General features: G+C 39.6%; 1 protein-coding gene and 1 long non-coding RNA gene across 4 annotated transcripts in view; one reads left to right on the forward strand and one right to left on the reverse strand.

The window, feature by feature from the left end:
- Positions 1-22,484, forward strand: part of LOC106499756 (uncharacterized) — an 86,619-nt gene that overhangs the window by 57,766 nt on the left and 6,369 nt on the right. The window lies entirely within an intron of this gene.
- The window catches only part of PLPPR4 (phospholipid phosphatase related 4), a 28,313-nt gene continuing 17,659 nt past the window's right edge, over positions 11,831-22,484 (reverse strand). The window contains exons 3-8 of one of the 3 annotated variants that reach the window (XM_067300871.1): positions 22,338-22,467; positions 20,787-20,982; positions 16,972-17,029; positions 16,483-16,530; positions 15,536-15,709; positions 11,831-13,536 (exon numbers count right to left, since the gene is read on the reverse strand). In XM_067300871.1, the coding sequence (XP_067156972.1) occupies positions 12,199-13,536; positions 15,536-15,709; positions 16,483-16,530; positions 16,972-17,029; positions 20,787-20,982; positions 22,338-22,467 (1,944 nt within the window). In that variant the 3' untranslated portion in view covers positions 11,831-12,198. The remainder of the gene's footprint in view (positions 13,537-15,535; positions 15,710-16,482; positions 16,531-16,971; positions 17,030-20,786; positions 20,983-22,337; positions 22,468-22,484) is intronic. The other 2 variants (XM_013961316.2, XM_067300872.1) reach the window with 2 other exon arrangements.

The following is a 22,484-nucleotide window of genomic DNA, read 5'->3' on the forward strand; positions in this document are numbered from 1 at the left end:
TATGTCTTTCACTTAAGTTGCATAGGAAGGATGATCTGTCAGAAGTTATCAGCAGATGAATAATTATTTATCCTCTTATGTAGGCTCCTATTTATAGTATTTGTCAAGCGAGCTCCCTCCTAGGGACGGATTATAGTATGAGCACTACGTGGTGTGATGAAAGCCCTGCCATACCTCAGGCTTTGTAATTTCCTTTTATCTGAAATAATTGCCATAATAAGGCATAAGGACTAAAAAGCTCTTAGGGTTTTAACTGAAAGTCCCATGCTGGTCAAAAGATGCCTTGGTTACAAGCAGATGCTTCTATTTTCCGGCAGTCCTGAAATCAAGGCTCCTCTATAAATTAGAAAGAAGCCCTCATTTTCCCTGTTGCTAGGGAAATGATAAGAGAGGAATAATCCTTACTCTTCCTTGAAGAAATGACCAATTCATGTTATAAAATGTCTCATTCTCAGGATTTCTTGGCTCTGTAGCTTCATCTGTCCAAACAATCTTGACTAAGTCTGAGATAAGATAGTCTGACAAGACCTAGATGTTAAATAGGCCGATAAGATCTCATTGTTTTTTCTCAAGAGGTTAAGTAAAATGATGAGATAGTGGTAGTTAGTCATTGGCCCATCCCAACTGCTATGTCTGAGAGTGGTGCTAATGGGAGTTGATGGGTAGATTTCTGCCAAATTTAGGTGTTCGCACAGATGCATTTTTTTCCTTCTTACACCTTCCATGCTACAAATGCTCATACAAACCGCCTGTCAGTCAATTGGATTTGAGGGGCATGAGAGACAGACCGATGAGACAGAGAGTTAGGACGTTTACTAGGTTCCAGCTAGAACATTTCTGATTTCGCAGTTTTTAATTTTAACACCAAATGCTGCAACCTGCATTTGTTAGGGTGGGTTAATAATTAGCCCCTGCTTACACTGATGGTTTTGTTAGTGCTGATTATTTGATCTGCTTTAGAAGACACTATCCTTTCATACTTTGAAAGCTACGTATGATAGTGCTGCACATTATTTGCACTTTCCTTCTGTAGTTATCTTTTTGTCCTTTCTTAGAAGGAAAAGGAGAGAAAGAATGGAGAACTTTTAAAATGGCTACCTTGAAATAGTGTCTGCTTGTCAGAAGTGTGTCAGTCAGCTTTTGTTTCTGTAGACAAAAGGGCATAACAGTGCTAGCAGTACTATAGGGCCCAATACTAGTAGTACTATAGGGCCCAATACTGTCTTGGTGGGCTGTGGGATAGCAGTTTATCTCCGATTATGCAGTACCTGTGGTGTCCTGACTGCTGGCACCTAAATGCTTGGCACAGATTAACCTCTTGGGTCACTTCCCCAGGCCATTTATATAGGTTACACTCGCTCTCTTTTCCACTGTGTAATGACAAACACATGGAGAGATTTGTCCTTCCCAGAATATGCACATTCTAAGGAAGAAGAAAAGTAAAGATAAGAGTGAAAGAAAGAAATGAGTAAACACTACCTATTCTATGGAGTCATAGATTTTGTGAGAAAAGAAAGGAGGATACCCAGGACATGGTATCAGTGTCATGGTGAGGAGTGCCAGATGGTTTCATGCAGTATAAAAGTTAAGAAATATCTGTATTTACACATTTCTAACAGAATTAAAGGAGAACCAATGAAACTGGAGATGATAAAGTTTTCCAGACCTCATTGTCATCTCCTCCTACTCTTCTCTTCTCGGCCAATCCATGCTGGTTAATCGCTGACCTTTGCTACTGCCACCCTGGGTTTGTCATTTCCCAGCCTCTTACTGCTAACGACTTGCAAAGCACGAAGCCTCGCACGGGTTACTTGCACTGGAGCAAGGACAGCCAGGGCCACAGGGAGCCTGTGTGAGTCCGGATATTCTGTATAGTCATACCAAGCAAACTGCACGTGGTTTCTTAGCTTCAGACAAAATCATCTGTTTATTACTGAACTTCTGTCTCCAGAAAACAGAAGCAGGCAATGTGAAAGAAGAGAATAGCAATGTGATTCACTACCAAAGAACTTTTCAGCTATTACAAAGAAAGAGCTATCCTTGTCAAGGGCAAAAGACTCTCAGGATTGCATTGTCTCCTTGCTCCTCCTGCTGCTAATAGTTCAGAGCAGACTTCATCATGCCAGATATAGCAAACTGACTGTTCTATATCTATGAACTCTCATAAACATCTTTCATCTGGTTTGACTTGCATATATAACAATGTAAAGACAGTTGATGATTCACTGGTGTCACTCCTTGCTGGCAGTTATAAAACCAATTCTGGACATTTCAAGGGAATTTTTTTTTTATTTATTTTTAATCTTTTAAAAATGAACGTAATCCACCCACCCATCATATGTGTGTCAGTGTGTGTATGTTATATTTTGACACTTTCTCATGTCAGGATTGCTTACCTGGGCACAGCTATAGGTGACAGCAGCACCTAGAAGATTCCCTGTTAGATTTCAACAGAAACTAGACATGAATATAAGTTTATTTACTCAGAAGAGTTGAATCAACAGTATGCATTTCCCCAAGATTTTTCTGGTCCAGTCAGCTCAGTGGAATTTAAATCCTTAAAACACTGTGTGATCATGTTAGCTAACACATAAACAGTAAGAGAATTACAGAAGTTTTCGACATCCACTATCATAGTTAAAGAATCTTGTTTGTTTTATCTGAGTCCTGGGTCTTCACTACAGAGAGACACTACATCCTTCCCCCCCCCCCAAAGTTATGTAGATGGCAGTTCAAAAAGAAACAATATACAATACTTCTGTCTTTTTGTCTTAACTTCTTAATTAGCAGTCATTACTCCAGTATATACCAACCTCTCTCTAAGAGTAAAAATAACCCCAATCTAACTGGGATAGTTTTTTTTTTTCTTAAGACTCCTTTTAGGTAGTTAGGACCAATTGCAAGAAGACAGATAGATTTGGACTTTGTGTTCAGCGGAAAACCAGTGTAGACACTGGTGGCATAATGTGTTCCCAGTGAACAGCACTGCTGAGCCAAAAGGCTGTCCTCTTCTAAGCGAGGTGAAGAAGCACCAGAATCAACTGGATGCTCAGCTAAAATGTCTAAAAATGTGAATTACTTCCATATTTAGAAAGCATATGTCTTATTAAAAACACATAGATTGAAGGTGCTTTTAACACTTCTGCTCTTACCATGACAGATCTGTGATATTCATATCCAGAGGCATCTGCCTGCAGAAGTTGTTCTATGTCTTTGGTACCAGAAATGTGTAAATAATGCGAGTATCTGAACTTTTGAATTGATAGCAGCTTAATACAATTGAATTTCCTGTTCTGGAAAGATGGAAGATCTTTTCATTAATGCAGGAAACAATTACTGCAGTTTATATGAGGTCAACTCATGCTTTTTAACACAAAGCAGCATTACTATGTAACCTGCTGCCACTGGATACCATTATGCAGTGAAATCCATGTAGGAGTGCATTTAAATGAACCACCTTATTTTGGTCTCAATGAAGAGAGCAAAACTGAATAATTTTCAAACTTTTTTTTTTTCCATTTAAATGATATCATCAGAATTCTTCCAGGAACTGGCAGCACTCAGTAAAGATTAATACAGATTCAGGAGATTATAACATATTTATATGTCTCTCTATCTAGCAAATGTCATCTTTGTGCCCTAAATATAATACAGATAACAGACTTTACATCTCTCCCTGTAAGTTATTACGCTACTAATTTGTTTTGTATGGTCAAATCCTTTTAAGGAAGTGAGAATTTGGTGGGTACAAAATTCAATGCATCAGCTATATATATATGCTGAACTCCCTCTGGGTAATCTAAAGCTACATGATGCCATAATTCTAAAGCAGAAGTATGTCTGCACTTCACTGTAGAATTATGCGTAATGGGATACTGACAACATGGAAATAACATTTGGGCTTCAAAATGTTGTCATCTTCCCCCCTCACTACAAGTAACCTTTAAAGCCCTGTTTCTGCAGTGATTTACACAGTGGCTTGTTTTTATTTGTTCAGAGAGTTCATTGACTCCACGAAGAGCAGTTGTACTTTAGGTGAACGGGCTGGTAAATTTTACAAGCCTGGGATGAGGTTGGTTATAACAGCAGATCAGATGCGCAGTTTTGTGGGGCGTTTTACTGGATGTGTTTTGACATGTCAGGTTAATTAAACTCTTGTCGACAGTTGACTGCATTTTCCTGTCTCCTACACTTCTATATGTGCTGCTCTTAAGGAGCTTGTGTGTGTAGTTTATCCAGGCTCGGCTGAAAGGACACTTCCCAGCAGCAGAGGTAGAAGTGGGGTGATGGCAGGCAGTGTGCAGAGCCCTGGGCCAGGAGCAGAGGGGAGCGGAAAGTGTGGGGAAGCACGTGAAGAAGCTGAGAAACATTCCTAGATCTGAATCTGAATCTTTCAGACATCCCTTGCCTCAGAAGGATGATAAAAAATTGGATTTCCATAGATGTGATTTATAAATTATTGTTCGTATTCATACAATGAACAGAATTTTCATAGAAACAGAAAATACAGTGGCAGGGGTTAATTCGAAGCCATGCAAGTTGGACTCAGGAGAATGTAAAAAGTAAAAGCAAAGGCAGTTCTAACTTGCTGAGGAGTCCCTGGAAATGCCCGTCCCTGTGCTCCCTGTCATTCAGCAGCAGCAGCCCAGGCACCCCCCGCGAGGAATCGCAACAGGAGAGCACTTGCAGGAGGTGCCGGGGAAGGGCATGTCCCCCGCTGTGTGGGGTGTTTGACTGTGTCGTCTCCTCCCTGGCCCGTGCAGGTCAGGGAGCACCAGCCTCTTCTGCGGGGGAGAAGCCATGCCTTGTCTTTTGGGTGGGCCCCCCAGCAAATGCCAACTTACATGTTTCAAGTCTGTTGCGTTAAAATCCCTGTAGAAGTTAAGGAATATTTTACTTATGCAGGTTTAGTACCTATGTCCCACAGAATGAAGCTCCAAAACATATTTCTAATGCAAGAAAATCTTCCTTTTCAATCAGTGGTACTTTCCTGTACGTAAGAAATCCAGCTCTCAGGACCCTTTATGCCCTTTATTCATCTCTGCACCAACTGATGCTAGTCCTTCTGCTGAACTTCTACAGGGATTTTGCCTGTATAAGAAATGAAGGATCGGAGGCTGGTTTTTTTCATTTCTCTGAGGATGCAAAGCATTGTACAAATCAGATTAGAGGCTCTTGAATGATATTTAATCCTCAATTCTTTAGAGTGATGTTATTCTCATAGTAGAGGTTGTTGATTTGGTTTTCAGCCCCAACACCGAGTGGGAACAGATATTGTAATTAACAAGTTCAATCTGCAGCATGGAAAAAAAAAGGAAAAAAATCAAGTTTTGCTGGACATGCTGCACCCAGATGTGCTCCAGTCTCCTCCAAATGATTCGATGAGAGAACAGAGCTTTCCTTTATGCATCATTTAGGAGCTGCAGGGACTTGACAGGTTTACAAGGCCCCATGACTTTTGTTTCTCTCTGAACATCACTGGAAACACTAATACTGTTTGAAGCAGCTGAATGGCAGTTGGCCTCTGAAGGAAATGAGATTTTTCCTTTTTTTTTTTTTTTTTTTTTAAAAAGGCATTAACCTAGGTCTGAGCAGACTTACCTGAGTTCTCGATGACTTCCTCAGCTTAACTCTTTCCTTTAGCGGCGGCGTGCTGGTAAAGCCATGAAATATGCATGTTTCCTATTGTCCCTAATGGCGGCCACTGGAGGAACAGATTTCTTCTACGCGAGATGTAACCAGCTCATGTTATTAGGCATATATGGAGTGCCTGAAGAGTTTACTGCAGGCAAAGTGAAGACATTTTAGAGAGAGTAGTTGCAGCCTTGTCACAGTTTGTTCCTAGATTTAAACTAGCTGTTTAGCTTTTGCTCTCTAAAGCCTAGCTTGAAGAAAGGAATACATTAACTTTGTGTGTGTGTGTCTGCATGCACGTGTATGGAGTTGGAGTGGTGAGTTCCCTTATTTTCCTTTTGTATGTGCAGTATTGATGCATTTATTAGTTTCATTCAATGCCTGATACATCCTGCGCTATACGATTTGTGAAGACATTTTATTTACAATTTTATGAACCCAGTTGTAATGCTTTTAAAATGTTCCTGCTAAATTAGCTGTGCACTGATCTGTCAAGTAAAAGGTCTTTATAAATTTATACCAAACATTAGAGTACAATCTTGTGTCATCTGGCTTCTCACCTCTAGGACCTCTGAAGCTATTTTAAAATCCAGCACAAAATAGATTTAAAAGATTCAGTTTAGTCTTTCATACCTTTGAAAATGCTTTTGCATAATTAGATACTGTCAGCAATTTGGATGGGAGTCAGCTCACTTAATTTAGTGATAGTGTTGCTGTAGCCAGGATGGTCTAAAAACATAAGACATGTTTTTTTGATACAGGTAATTTCTTTTCAAGATTTACAATGTAGTCTCTACGTCAAAGTTAGCCTTCAAAGGGTGGGGGGGGGCTTCATTTTTACCCAGCTTTAGATGTTTAAAATGTTTCTTTTTAAAAAATTTGTACTAATTGTCTAGGCTCCTTTGTAGCCCATGGAAAGGGGCATTGCCAGAGGAGAACTCATCCGATACATATTAGACACCACTTTTCACCAGAGGCATACCCCAGAAGGGTCTGTTTTACTTTGCAGGCTGTAAAGTGTCTCTATATGGCAAACACAGATATGTACTTGATTGGATAAATTCTGGTCTTTCCACATGAAAAAGACAAGAAGCATTTTATACGAAATCAGCTTCTTGAACATATACAGGATATTTGTATATGGACATATACAAATAAAATTGCAAATCCAGAGAAAATGGACAGAACTATTAATTTATTCCTCATGAAGTCATTGCTGCAAATGTGAAATGTGAATAAAATGTCCTAGATTTGGAATGATAAAGGTAGAGACTCAGCTGATACTAGTGCAGGGAAAGGGAGAATCTGCCCCACTTTACATGACCAAAATTGACTGGCCCCTTAGGACACAGAACCTTGCTCAGCTTCACAAAGGCTTTGGCAAGTGCCTCACAGGAGCCTCTGCTCCTAGTCGCCTCCTGTAACTTTCTCAGATGTGACAAACTCATGCAGTGTGGTACAGTCTCACCTCGGCCTGATGGCAGCATGTCTCAAATTGGCAACCCTGAGATGGCATTCAGTTAAGTTTTGTTTGTCTAGGAAGAAGGTTGATACTTCTTGACACAAAATTACCATAAAAGAGCTGTACCATGACATCACCTAATGCAACCACGATAACAGCATGCAGCTTACCCTGTCCTGTTAAGGCACCTCCAGAGAGCGCTCCAGGCCCTGCTGTTGCTATGTGCATGCTTTCTGGGCCTTGCAGTGTCCCTGTAGGCATCGAGAAGAGCTTACCTGGAAAGCGTGGGAGAGCCAGGGCCTTGCAGTCCTTCCCTGATGGCTCCACAAAGGGTCTTTCTGACCTGTACCTGGGACATCCCTCCCTGCAGCTTTCCCAGGCTACCACTGTCTGTTCTGGAAGGCAGCGCAGCGTAATCTCGACTCTGGCCCTCGCCACGCTCCCCTGGACTTCATATTGCCTCGTTCAAAGGGTCCTTCTGCACAGGCAGGTAACCCACTGCCACCCCACCATCTACTGTTGGCCAAAGGAGAGGCCTCTGCTGAACCTGGCTACTCCTGCGGTGTGGCCACGACCTTCCCCAGCCTCAGCAAGAAGCAGAGTCCCTTAGGTCGCTGCAGAGGAAGCAGCATCATGCCGGGGCTTACACTCCCCTCCTTCACAAACAACATATCCCTTTCTAACTCTCTCTTGCTGGAGGCACCTGTTCTTGTGTTGTCATGAACTGGCAATCCTGGGACATGGATTGCCAAGTGACCCAGATCTGCCACCGCAGCTTGGTGTGACACCAGCCAAACCCAGCGCGCCTTTGTTGCGAGTGCCGCCTGCACACGCATGCCTGGTGCCATCGAATCCCTTGGCGGCAGCACCGGGTGGGCTGCAGCCAGCGGGTCCCTTCACCACTCGCGCCCCTCCGCTCCCCTAGCCACGGGTGGGTGACCCGGCTGGCTGGCAGCACTTCAGCTACGCGCAGGGAAAGCTTCTCCTGCAAAGCCAGTCTGATTTGATGCTGTGTTTTGCAGGGGACCTGCTAGTCTCTAGGGACCTTGCTGTGGGACCGGCAGTGTCTGTGCAGGGGCAGGCACCATCTGTGCTTAGGGCCCTGCTGGCTGCCCCGTTTCAGAGCATTTCAGCGCAGGCTTGGGGACAGAGTTTTCTGTTACGCACCTTGTGTGGTTTCTAGATAAGAGAGCGTTTCTGACAGCAGACTGCTAGGTGTAATGTTTTTGATGGTTGCCAGAAATGAGGTGTGTGTCACCTGATGACTGTGTCCTAGCTGCCCACCCTGGGGAAGAGCCTTTCCTCTCCGGTGTCCTCACACCTGCCCTGTCTCCTTCACAAATTCGAGGAGGGGCCTCTCCATGCCAGCAGCTCCGCGCAATACTGGCAGGGTGGCGCAGTGACATCGGGGCAGAACAGTGCGGGTAGCTGGTGACTACTGCTCCTGCAGAATGAGCTAGCAGATGTTTGCTGACATGGCCTTAAGCTCCTGATTCGCTCACTTTCCTTTTCTGTACCATGCTGTTCAGACAGAGACACCTTGTTTGGACATCATCCGCATGACTTTTTACAGCTGTGCTAGATTTTGAGGTTTCTCACTGAGGACCACTTTTACATGCTGTGGGATACCTAACATTAAAAAACAGTTTTGGGGGGAATGGGGCTCTACTTTACCACAGATGAGATGACTGAACATCAATGAGGAATTTTATCTTTATTTTCATGATGTTAGCACAATAACTCACACAGTAGCATTGATCTGTACTTATTTAACAAAATACATATATAGCAATTTACAAATTCTTTTCCATTTGAAAACATTGCATAACATTTTATTAAACACAATACTTTATATAGAGAATTCTCATTTAAAAACAGTTTATTTTTGAGTATTTTCTTTTCTCAGTAAAGCACAGCCTAACAAAGAAATTCGTGCCTGTTAGCAAGTAAGAAAATTAGAACACTAAGAAGATGTCACCTGTCAATTTATCTGATTAATTTTAAATTAAGGTATCAGTGGAATGTAAACAAAGAGTAATTTTACAAAAGGCTCCATATCAAATATACATGCAGAGGTCTGAGTTCCAATGTATATATTATTACATTTCTGTTCTCTAATGTAATATAATTTGATAAGCCATTATTAAAAACAGTAGCCTTTGGCACTTTGAGTAAAAAAAGAATATATCAATATTTATGTAAAGAACACAATTTCAATGATTACACAAGTGCTTTAAAATCTTTTGTTAAGAAATAGGAAAGCTTAGGAAAAATATCATACTGCACTTGAAATAGTGCAGCAAGTTTTAGAGTAATAAAAGCAACACATATGCCAATATATATCTGACTAAAACCAAGGAATAAAGAACAAACACTCCCACCAGGAATCCTGCTGTTTCCAAAACAGCTAAATTGCCAGAGGGAACATTTTCTAATCTTTGCTTTATTGCCATTATTCTCCATTTCAATTTTCCATTATTTCCAGGTTCATCTACTTATGTTCCTTCCCCTGCACTTACAAACTAACAAATGATTGCATCTTACTTCCCTGCATTGATAGGCCAGTCTTAGCCATTCTGTTAAAGCTAATCCTACCTGCTTTATCGTGTACCTGAACTAAGCTCAATCGAAAGGGTTTTTGTTCATGACAATCCAAGTGTTTGTAATTCCTAGGAACCTTGTACAAAATTTGATATTAAATACCAAGGACTAAAGATTCATTTATTTAAAAAGCAAAAATAAATCTTGACTTGTAAATACTAGAGTCTGAGAACACATTTCTAAAAAATTACTTTTTTTTCCCTAGTATCTTTGATTAATTTTCCCAGCTACTGTGCCTTGAGATAACGTTCAACGTGTACAACAGATTGTAACCCTACTGGTTATTTCCTTACATGTAGCCTGCAAAATACATCCCCCCTCCCCAACATCAGATGTCTGATGGGGTTTTTGTCTGTTACTAGCAGGAAAAGGGTGGTCATTTCTTTAAGGTCCAACCCTCTTCCACAGCAGTGGGTGATGGGCAGGTGAGGGAAGCGTTGCTTGACAGGATTGGTTGATGGCACCCAGCTAAAGCCTGGAGCATCTGTGTAACTGGGAAGGTATATAAAGCTTTCTATGGAAAGGGACTCTAAATCCCTTCCTCTATGCAGGTTAGCAAACACCATCCTCCTACTTCTGAGATTGCTTAGGATTGGAGTTGGGTTTGGTATTTTGTTTTGGATTCTTTTTTTTTCTGGTTTGTGTGTGTGTGTTGTGCTATTTCCCTTCTTAGGATGGGATGATTCTACCTTCTGCTTGGTTGGGGAATGGTAGGCTTTTCCACCTTTTCCTCAGAGGTCTGTGGAGTAAGGTCTGTAGACAGGTACTGGCTATGTAGTAGGTAACTGGTTCTCTGATACTCTGAATCAGAAGAGGACTTGGAGCAAGTCACCCCACTAAAAAAGCCCGAGGACAGACCTGAGCTGCTACTGTCTATTCAGTGAGGGGACAGCAAGGCCACTTCCTCCCCATCCTGGAAGACTATCTGACAGCAGCTCTCCTTCAGGTAGAAGTGACCTAGGAGAGAATGAGGAGCTGCACTGGACAAGCATTGCCAGTGACTTCCTTCATGGTTTAAGTTATTTAAGTTCAAGCCAAATTAAATTGAGTTTGTCTTCTAGCATGCCCAGGACATGCCATACTTATTCCTTTTAGAGTTCTCTAGTTCATCAATTCCTGGCAACACAGATTTTAAGTGGGTAAATTCTTTCCTTATATTATGAGCTCACTTTACTAAAATAATCTATATTCTCTCAGGTGCAGAAACACTCCATATTATTAAGTGGGGAGGAAAAATATAATGCTTAAGGAGGGTCTGTTGGAGGGTATCTCCAGGGAGGTGAACAGTAGTGGTGGCACAGTGCAACACTCTTTAGGGATTCTGCAATACCAAGGCATTCCATCTTTAAAGCGAAGCATAAATTCCCCAAATGATGGTCACTGGGGTGAAACTTGTGATTGTTCTTGTGGCATGCTAAGCAAGTGAGGTGAATAACTGCTTCTAAGTGTGAGCTAGAATATTAATTATGGTGTCCTTAGAAGCTGATCAGAAAGTGGCAGTTTATTTTTATCTACGCATGGCTTACCTTTCACATTTGTGCATCTCACTGTTACTGGTGTCACGCATCATGTAGGTAAAAACTAACAGAAAAATGGAAGGGTTGCTGAAGGACAGAATGACAGATTTAAAAATGCAAAATCTGAATTACTTTTAGTACTTTAAAAGACCCCTTTAAAAACAATATTTAAAACAGTTCTACAAGTTAGCCCACTAAGAAGCAGCCTCTTCATTAGTAGCACCTGTTCTTAAACAAAAATTGAGCAGTAGCAGCAAAACTATTCAAAATAGATAGTTATTCCATTCTAATGGAATGTCACCGACACGTTTTTTGTTGCAGTAGACATCTTAAAGAACTACACAAAACCTTTGCAATCTTTGAATGTGACAGATCCACTATAACAAAGCTGTAAATATTTCCTACTCTAAATGAATGCAGCCAGCATCATCATAGTATTAGCAATATTACTTTTAAAGTAACTGCACATCAATATGTCATGTGTTGTAGAGTCTAGTAAGTTTGCAAATTTTCAAAACATTTAAAGTTACCATCAGCACCATCCTGTATTAAAGTTTTGGTGCAAACTCTGCAAAGGTGAGTATTATAACACTGATACAGCCTTTGCTGTGAAAAATTCAGTTGATTTTGGACACAAATATAAATAAAATAAAAAGTTGGCACATTCAGGAAATAAAGTGTCTGTGTTCAAGACCAGTGTTTTGATTGACATCATCATTCTCAGATAAATGTTTTGAGTCTGAAGAAGCAAGTTGCATGAAAATGTTTCACATTAGTTAGGTTCTGGCATTGTGCTTTCCCCCCCACCACATGATTTGCACAGGCTCACGTACACTACACATCATCAGTGTTCAACAGAAGTTGGGCTGATGGTCAGTAACTTGGCACATCAAAGGTAAATATCACCTCAAAACAAAGAGAGCAGAACCTGTATCAAGATGTGTTTTACTTTGTGGTGGTGTGGATCAACTGATATGTCTCCTCTCATTCTTTGTATGCTCGTGTGGGGGATGTGCCTTTATAGAAGATATTTCTGGTATTCTCTGGACTGCTCCCTCGTTCAGGGATTAAAATGATGTTACCTTTTCTTCGAAGTGTTGAGTCCCGGCTAGAAGAAATGGACAGAGTCTCTGAGCCAATCTCACTTCCCTCCACTGGCGTGACTCTTATTGTAGTGATTCCATGATGGTGATGCTCGCTGTTATCTATGTTGCTCCTTTTCCTGTCACCTGACCCATAACTGTCTTTCAAGGAGTCACAGCTCTCAGAGTCTCTGTTGAGATCATTTAGCTCATATGTTTGACGAAGGGTGACTTTTTCAGGACCTTTCCATTTCCATGACCCACTTCCTTCGCCTTCTGATGGCATCTGAATTACAGGTCTGTTATTTTCTGGATGGGCCTCAACTCTGACAATGCTACTTGGCTCGTGGTCTGTCAAGGTTTTATATCTAATGGCTCCTGTACAAGTGACTGTGCTTCCCTCTGAACTCTTTGGACTGCCCTGAAGCACTCCTTGCTGCTTAGACATGGCTATTACTTGCATGATTCTTGGCTGACTGTTGCTTCTACATGCAACGCTCTTCTCAGCAGCCTTCAGCCATTTAGCTCTAGCTGAACTACTTTTGGGAGATGTGTTCACATTTTCCTGAGTCTCTTCAGGAATATGCACTAACTGGGATGAGCCAGGACGTGACTGAATAGAGACCCTTGGCCCACCAGAGAGACCTGAGTTGTTACAACCTGGTACACTACCAGGTTGAATTTTCAGGTATTGGTTACTTGGGCCATGGTGATCCCCATTTACACCCACTCTGGAGGGCTCTGAGCTTGACCTCATTTCAATAGCTCTTGGTGGTGACTGGCCAGATTCAGTCTCTATTACTTGCAGGGACAACTTTCGACTTTCATTCTTGTTCTTCCACTGGGAAAGCAGTTGTTTGGAGCGGGCAGAATCCATTGATGCATGAATTGTTGCATTTCGTCTTGCTGGATCTTCCAAGGATGGTGTGTTGACTCTTGGCAAAGTGTTGCTGAAAGTAACCATATTTTCCTTTCCCATTGGGCTTCGTGGCGTTATGATTTCTACATCAGCATTTGCTCTCTTGATGTTAGTCAGAGACCCTGCATCTCTGTGGTTTCTATTCAGGATACTTTCAGAACGGTGAGTGGCAATGCCATCGCTGCTGCTTCCATTTTTACCAGGCAAGATTCTGTTGGCATCTTGACTAAGGTCTGTAAAAGACCTTAGTGGTTCTCTGTGAAAATTCGGGTGAAACACATTCTCCTCACTTGGTAAGAAGTTCCCCACAGCATACAGGCCCTGATATTTGAACAGCAGTATCAACAACCAATTACGGAAAAAGAAGCATTTTAAGATATTTTAATTACACTCTTCTGCCTTTAAATAAATATAGAGTAATAGCATTAGTCCAGTTTAACTGACAGGATATATTCACTTTCCTTTCCTCACCAGTGAATCCTTATCCTTATTCCAAATTCTCTTCTCATTCTGATACATCTAGGTATATATGAAGTGGTCTCAGTATAATAAGTAGAGCACATAGTTCGTGGCAATAAATAGACAAGGAAAATATTTAGCCTCCTTCTATGTTCTTTGCTTTATATAGCAACAGATACTGCTGAAATAAGAATGTTTTGTTACAAAAATAACAAAATTAATGTTTGCAGTATTCTGAGCAAGTTAAAGATATTTTACAGCTGCACTATTGTCTGCTCAGATTTATTGAATCTTGTTCCAGCTTGAGTTGTTCTCTGCTCCGTGATTCTGCCCTTTCTACTGCATAATAACCATGTAATACAATATCTACATGATAAAACAATTTATCAACTTTAAATCAATTGCTTTTCAAGCTGTACAGAACTGTAACAAGATTAAGTTACACTACATTTTCTTATTCAGCAGACTCACTGTAAGATGGTATCATTTAAAAAAAACTGAGAGCATATTTTATGACAGGCTGAAATACTTGACTCAATCACTCAGTTTACTCATTCCTTACACCCTTTTCAGCATTATTTATAGTTTCACAGTATTTCCCCTCCCCTTCCTCTTATCGATGTGTAGTTTTCAGGACAGATTTACTGGCTATTGGGTATCCAGGACAATGTACCTTTTTGATGCGTGTCATCATGCAACAGTATATGGAGAAGACCTAACAAAGAACATACTTGTTTGTGCAATTCAAACATGGGAACAATAACTCCGTTTATGAGAGTTTTTAACAGCTTAATCATTTGAAATAATATTCCCAACAGAGTGCCTTTCTGCTCGCAGTGTAGTCATAGAAACTCATGGGGTTTCTATTATCTACCCTGGCTGCTGTCACTTCTACCCCACAGTCACCCTAGTAGACCATCTGCACATAGATTAGATTATCATATCGCAAAAATAATGTGACAGGATATGATTTTATTTTAGTATTACACAAAAATTCATCATTGACTTCTTGGAGGTCAAAACTGCATGCACTGGCTGTTAAGACCCTTCTGTTCAGCTGTCCACACTGGAGCCAAAAATGTTGTCAGTAGAAGTTCCTGATTGCTCTCAGGCACAGGGGTTGACATTCTGCTGAACAGCTAGGGCAGCAACAGTCAGGTTGGAGACATATTGAGAGCAGCAAGCAAAGGCAAATGCTTGATGAGCTTCCTACTGACGGATACAAAGAGACTTATCCTACTGGCCCTTCTGCGGTGCTGCATCTGTTCCAACCCAGTACAGAGGAAAAGCACTGAAGTAACCTGTTCCGGGCAGCCTATTTCCCCTGCATCATTTCCCATGTATCCCTTCCCCAAGAGCTCCAAAGAACCACAGAGGCATGATATTGCCTTTGATTTCCTGAAAGTTCAGCAGTTTATTCAGTTAAGTTGCAGTATATTAATTTTGACCATTTTTTGAGATCATAAAGCTAACGTTAGCAATATAAATTCAGGCTGGCAGCAAATACTGATTAATCCTATAATTTTCTTGTAGAGTAGAAAAGTGTGGAGTAGAAAAGCCGAGTATCTCTAAGTATTTAATGAGGCATATCATGTTAGAGCTGTTTCTGTGGACAATGCTGGACCATTATACATCACTATGTGCATTGTTATGGCACTTCAAATTGAAATACATATTTGCTTTTTCCTGTTTATTTTTAGAAGTGACTACCCCTAACATAGTCATCTTCAACACATTTTTACTGTATCTTTAATTATTATATGTGATCATGATGAAAGATTTTCATAATACATACTGGTATTCTTATTATATACTTAGAAATTTTATTTTCTAAAACTTACTACATCCATATTATATTTACCAAATAGAGAGCAATTCCTCCTCCTATGAGAAAGCCACAGTAAACATCAACTGGATGGTTCTTATACTGGGTGATACGAGTCAGACCACATATAATTCCACAGATGATAAAAGCAAAGACCAAGAGTGGTTTCAGAAGTTTTGAGGAGTCTGTTAATGTAGAATTGAAGTACATCTTAAAAAAACAGAAAAAGAAAAAGTGGTTGAAGAAACTCAAGTTTACATAAGAGGATATGACTTTTCTTGCATTAAATATTTCTTTGACACATAGATCACTATTATATGGTAATATTACACAGTCATTTTTACTAATTTTGTTTTACAGCCTTGTTAAATCTGGTTATTTACTGCAGAAAAATCTGAAATCACAAGGGACAGATTTCTGAAAGCTTAGGCATTGTTGCTTATTGAGGTCAATTAGGATAAGGATTTTATGCCTAAATACTGTTCAGTCAGAGCTTAAATGTTCTGTAAATGTGACTAAGGAGTCACCACTTCTGAAACACAGAAGGCAGATGTCACGCCAGATGAAAGCAGTACCCTATTCTAACAAAACCCACCACCAGATGCTTTAAAGAACTATTTCTCAGCTGCGGGCCATGATCCAGGGAGGTCACAAGAACTAAGTGGAGATGGTTCATCAGTATTATTCCACCTTTTGGCCTTTCCCTGGGCAGAATAAATATACTCTGGCAAACTCCCAGTACACACACAATTCCATTACCTAAATCTTATTATTAACTGGTTGTTGTTGTTCTTTGTTGAGTTTTATGATGAAATTCCCCCTTTTTTTCCCTTCAAATAAGGAGTCACTCATACAAACATGGGACGCTGAACTACAGAAATGTCATTGGTCAGAGGTGGGAAATAAACTGTGATCCCTGCAGCATGTACTACTATTCCCTGCTAGTTACTGCTGTTTTCTATTCACTTGCTCTGCAGTAGCACCTTGGAGGCCTTTGGAAGTGGTTGTGCCATTTCATCCATGCTGCAATTCTATGGAAATCAAATGAAACTAGATCACATAAATGTTTGTTTCTTAAAGTTTAAAACAGTGAGTCAAGTGAAGACAGCAATAAAGAAAAAGGCAGAACATATAAAGGTTCATTTGAATGGTAAACTAAAATATCACCCTATAAAACAGGTAAGCATTATATCTTATATGTGAATAACATGAAGCATTAAATATACTTTAATATTACACTCTACTACAACAGATAATGTAGCTTCATAACAAAGAGTGTGAACCAGTTATATCCTTACTGTATTCTTAGTAGACCTGCTTTTATTTTAGCTGTTAGTAATTTCGATTTTGCTGTCAAACTGACAGGATAAGAACCTATATCCTTACTACATTAGTTAACACACCACTTTACAGCAAATGACATTCTGACTTTTCTCTTGTATAAATGAAAATGAACAAAGTTGGTTACTCACCGAAATGTACACAGCTGCAAAGGCTGCCAGGGTGGCATGTTGAGAAGGGAATGACTTTCTGCCAAGGAAGGACACTCAAATTATGCTTCTCAGTTCAAAACCACTGTACTAATGTTCACTTGAAAAAAACACTGGGTGGTACAGTCATTTTCAGCTTACACATCCTAAGCAATATATGATACTTAACACTTCATTTCTAAATTTCTTTTCTAGAGTCTGGAGAAAGGACCAAAGTTAATAAAATGCCTTTTTTGGATTAAATATTCAACATGAAAGTCTTTTTGTGAAATAAGAAAAGAGTGTAAATGAACTAAAGACTGGATGTTTGATTTTAAGAGAGAAATTTCTATAAATAAATTTCTGTAATCATTTTTCAGTAAGTACCTAGTTATACAACTTCTTTAATGCAGGAACCTGGATCTTATGATTATTCTCACTGACTTCACTGGAGCTCTTTTCAATGGAAAGACTCATCAGCTATATATACGCTTTGATAATCAGGCCCTAACTTCAGCAACTGAAATAATATGAAAAAAGAGGGTATCACAGCAAAGACTGATGATAGGGAAAATAAGGATCTTTTTTCCAGTGGCATAAGTGGGTCTACAGACCTCTTATAATCTGAAGGCTTAAGATCTGCAGCACCCCTTTGCCCCTTGAAATGTCTCCCACTGGCAACATGGAGATACTGCGTAATGTGTGACTTACACTTTGTGCCCTGCTTTTGCTGTAATTATGGGGGCATGACAGGGCACTGAGAGAGATGCATCCTTATTCGCTATGTCTTCATGTTTATTTTTTACAAACTTTCTAACTTTCTAACCTGGTAGTTGTGAATGAAGTGCAAGAACTTGGAGAGGGCATTTTAAGAGTTATGAAGCCTCTTCCTGAGGTGCAGATAAAGAGGGCAAATGAAAGTATGTCAAAACTGTGTGAGACAAGGCAAAATCAAGGTATATTCATGAAATTGTTGAGGGCTTTCTGCTCCCACTGAAGAGCTGGGGAGTTGAATGGTCTGGACTGGTTGAACAGTCATTTAGCTTCTCAGATGGTTTTTGCTGCCCTAACTGGGCTTCATGTTCCTACAGCCATTCTGCTAGCAGCACCTAAGTTAACTAGTTTAAAATAGCAGGGACTGAAGTACAGTCCTTTGCCCTTAGACAAAGACATCGTTCTTCCACAAAGCAGCAGCATCTGCACTCTAAATTTCTTCCCTATGCATTTTACTTTGTCTGTTCTAAATAATTCACTGGCAATTAAATGTGTGTATGTAGTTCAGTGTGAATGCATGCTGCTGACCTGAATTTGAGCCCATGGCTCCAGCAGGTCCTTGACTCTGTCCAAGTTGAAATCAGCATGATTCCTTTTCATTAATAAAGACAGAGATCTAAATCCTTCAGTTTTTTATATCTGAACAAACCTTTCACAATGGAATCCATGGGGAACAAGCTCAGGGTTGAGGACAGGAAGCTAAAGACATGAAATAATTGTAAATGTTTCTAATGGCTAATCAGCTCCTCTCCCCTTTGCAGGTTTTAGTGTAAGCATAAATCTACTTACAATCTCTGTGGAGCTAATGTGTAGATTTGATTCTATGAATTTTAGTACCATTCAGAACTTAACCTTAATTTGACAGCACTTCTGTGGTATATAAGGTGTGTCACTATGCAACACTTAATTTTCTGTTAAGGAGAAACTGAGGGCGGTGCCAGAATATTATAGATCACCAAATGTATCCTCTGTGACAGGAATGAATTAGAGATATCAATATAAGGTCATCTTTGTAGGGAAATATGAACATACAAAAACTGACTGCTTAGCCTTCATCTGTTATAACTAATTTAACTGTTTTTTGGGAAGTGATGATATTTAAACTTAGGAGTGACATAGCAAGAGATGCCATATTAGAGATTATAATGAAATGAACTGGGATGTAATAATGGAAAATTTTCTGCACAGATAGATGACTGCTCACATGTAAAGCCACCCTGATTTCACTGGGGCTCCATGTAGATAGAAGAGACTGCTTCTAAACATCAGACTTCAATGGCAGTATCCGAGTAACAGCAAACGGTTATGTGAAAAGAGACAGTGAAATGAAGGCTGACAGTAATTCTGGTGATAACTTTCACCAAATTGTTTGGGCCAAATGAAGCTATAATCCTTCATGCCAGCTCTGAATCTTGCCTGCATTTATAAGTTGAAAAAATATAACAAATTAGTCAATGCTAATTACAAGTCTTAGCCTACTGGACACATCTAAGACTAAAGACATCAAATTATGGATCTCTAGACATCTGTGAAATTGGTTTGTCCCAATGAAAGGAAATGGATTACAAGATTTGCTGGAAGATACTTACAAAGTGAATGATTTTGTGATTCACAAGCATGCCAACCATTGAAATCAATGGAAGAGCAAATAAAACGGGGGAGAGGTGCCTTAATGTTAGAGACAGAACAGCTTAGCAATATCCATCTGACAAAAATCTAATATTATGAGGTATAAAGTTAAAATGGAAGCTAGCATTTGGGGCTGCACAGAGAATAAGAAAGGAGTGCAGAGCTTTAGTGAAGACATGACAGAAGTGACACAGCTTCATACCTGCTAATCTGGTACACAGAGAAATTATGTAGCTTAGTCAGAGACAGAAATTGTAAACATTTCAAACGTTCTATAATTTTGATATATTTTTTTGGTGAGCTGGAAATTAAAAAAGCACTACATAGAAAAAAATTTGAAGGACTGCAAAACATTCAAAGGGATGCAGTATAAATGACTAATAGACAAGAGAGGTTAACCTTGTGTGAAAAAGATAAGGAAGACTGATACCGTATTCAGTGGAGAGAAGAGCTTTATGATTTCTCAGTGGGGTAGTACATATATTTAGGACACATAGTAATAAGGTCCTTGAATTAGGGAGTAGCAGGTGTATATGTATATATATAAATGTATATGTACAACTTACTGACTTAAATCTCTAGATTCCTCGTTTAAATCTATGACCTGTCATCAGTAATTGAGAATTATCACCATTTTATCACATCTGAGTTGTTTAAAATGAGGTATGTAGTCCAGGTTATATTTCAACTTGAATGATATGCAATTTCCAAAACCTGCTACTACAAATAATATTAATTTCTACTGTGGCTCTCTAAGTAGGGAGGCTAAAGACTAAATGACCAAGGAGGATGAACCACAAGCTAGGAATCCTGTGAAACCAGAGGCATGTATTTGGGAACATACACATTTTGCACTGCTACGGTCTTTTCTCTGATGAATGAATTTTCTCAATAGCTGTTAGTATCAAAAATCTAATGAAGCACAGAAATGGAGAACAAATAAAGCCAAACAAAACCCCAAACCAAACCTGAAAAACTAAGCCCAAAACGCCAGGACAGTAATGCACAGTATATAGAGGTCTCAGATATTAAGTACTTGTGTAACTTCTTCCCTTACCTGATATCGGAAACTTATGCAGACCCTACTGGGAAAAGCATTAGAAACATTAATTATTATACAATTATTAATTATATTAATAATTGTATAGAAAATTATGTCTCCTCTGAACGAGAGAAAATAACTAGCTACTCATGACTGGGCTTCCCAATCTGACAGAAAGGCTTCCAAAGCCCACTGTTGGCTTAAAATCTTTATACAGAAAACTGAACATCACTAAAAAGACATATTCTCAGCTTCATTATAAAAAACTGGCAAAACTCATTCAGACTTTAACTAGAAATTAAGTCTTGAAACTAGGAAAGAAAATAATAACAAAGAATACTTTAAAATGTACACAATAAAGGATAAAACCAACCTTCCAGCATTGATAACATTGGCATCAGCTCCAGAACAAATATCTTCCACAACATAGGAATTCTCTGAGCAGGATACATTTAAGGATGTGTAGTTAGGCTTGCAAACAGTCAGGAAATATGGTGCCTGATATCCTGTTGATAGCTGTATAATATCAGTAATAAGAGCAGTAGAACAAAGACCAAACACATGAACACCTAGGAAAGAAATCGGTGGAACTTGTTAACTTTATTATAATCTTTGTAAGTGTAAATTGGATGAATTCACTGTGACAAATACTTTCAATTTGGTGGCTTATATCATTGGATTTTAGAGAGGATTTAACTGAAGAATCATTTTTTATGAAATCTTATTGCAGAGCTGAATTCTTTAACATAAAAAAAAAGATTTATTTATGTTTAGAAAATAGAATTTGTTTTCTTCCAGTTGATAATTAATATTTACTTTTGATGGTTTGTCATTCTCCAACATCTTTGTACATAAAAGTACACTACACTGGAGCTGCACATTTGGAAAGCAATTTGCTGAGCTGACTCAAGGACAGGCATTTATATGAGCATATGTGCTCATTCAATCCTTGGATTTGCCCACTAAAATAGGTGTTTTTAACAATACAGACAGCTACCCAGTAGTTCACTGCTCTGAGGAGCCGCGCTCTCTTTTACCACCAGACACTCATCAGCTGGCAATAACCTTGGCTACCTTCACTTCTGTGATGTATTTCTCGCATACCAAGTCCTTGCCACTCTTTACTTTCCTAGTCGTGTAGCTCATAACCTCTTCTGTCACACACTCCAGCACTTCCCTGCTTGCCAGCCTATAGAAACCTAGCGTATAGTCCTCCTTGGCTTTCAGTATGCCTGTCCTGTAAGTTGTTTTTGCTCAAGCTGCTCTCTCTAATGAAAGATTTCTGCAACACAGAAAACCTTTCCTTAGGCCACTCAGTGACAGAGGAACTTAACTGTAAGAGGGGAGCAAAATCCAGTTGCCCTTTCAAATTCAGTTTTAGTAAATATCAATTAAAGCAAAATAAAATAGAACAATTCGCCATATTCCTCCCTATCATTAGCTTGATGGACTCTAGCCATTTTTCAAGAGGTAGATAAACACATCCCAGAAAAAGAATGTCAAATCTACTGACAGTTTCTGACAAGTTGTTACTGTCATGCTATTCCTGAATACTCTGTTAGCTGCGTTGAGACCTTATAATGCATTGAAGAGATGCGGGAGAAACTACACACTGAAACAATTAAAAGAAAGCCAGCTCAAGGTGGAGGGGGAGGGAGGAAAAACAAATGATTCTTTTAGCAACACTGACAGTAGTATAGGAGAGGAAAGGGAAAATGGAGAGTGTAGATGCTGCATTATTGGATATGGGGTTGCTCTGTCATTCCATTTGACAGTTTCTTCTCACATTTTTCTGGCAGAAGAAGATCTGTGCCAGTGACAGCCCTAAAATGTTCTAAAAGGCTATTTCAGAGAAGGAAACTTGCATGATGAAAATTGAATGTGCATGGAAGGCTCTTCTTTGTAACTAACATTTGAAACCCACCAACAAATCTGACAGCTCTTCTAAGAAAAGAATTGAAGTTGCATCCTCCTGCATTAATATTGGCCTCTGTTCCAATCCCATTTCTTCTTTTGGACAGGCAACAGTAGAGAATTCCTTCTCCTACCATTATCTGCAATGACAAAGGAG

The sequence above is a fragment of the Apteryx mantelli genome, chromosome 8 (genome assembly GCF_036417845.1).
Source record: "Apteryx mantelli isolate bAptMan1 chromosome 8, bAptMan1.hap1, whole genome shotgun sequence".
Lineage (NCBI taxonomy): Eukaryota > Metazoa > Chordata > Aves > Apterygiformes > Apterygidae > Apteryx > Apteryx mantelli.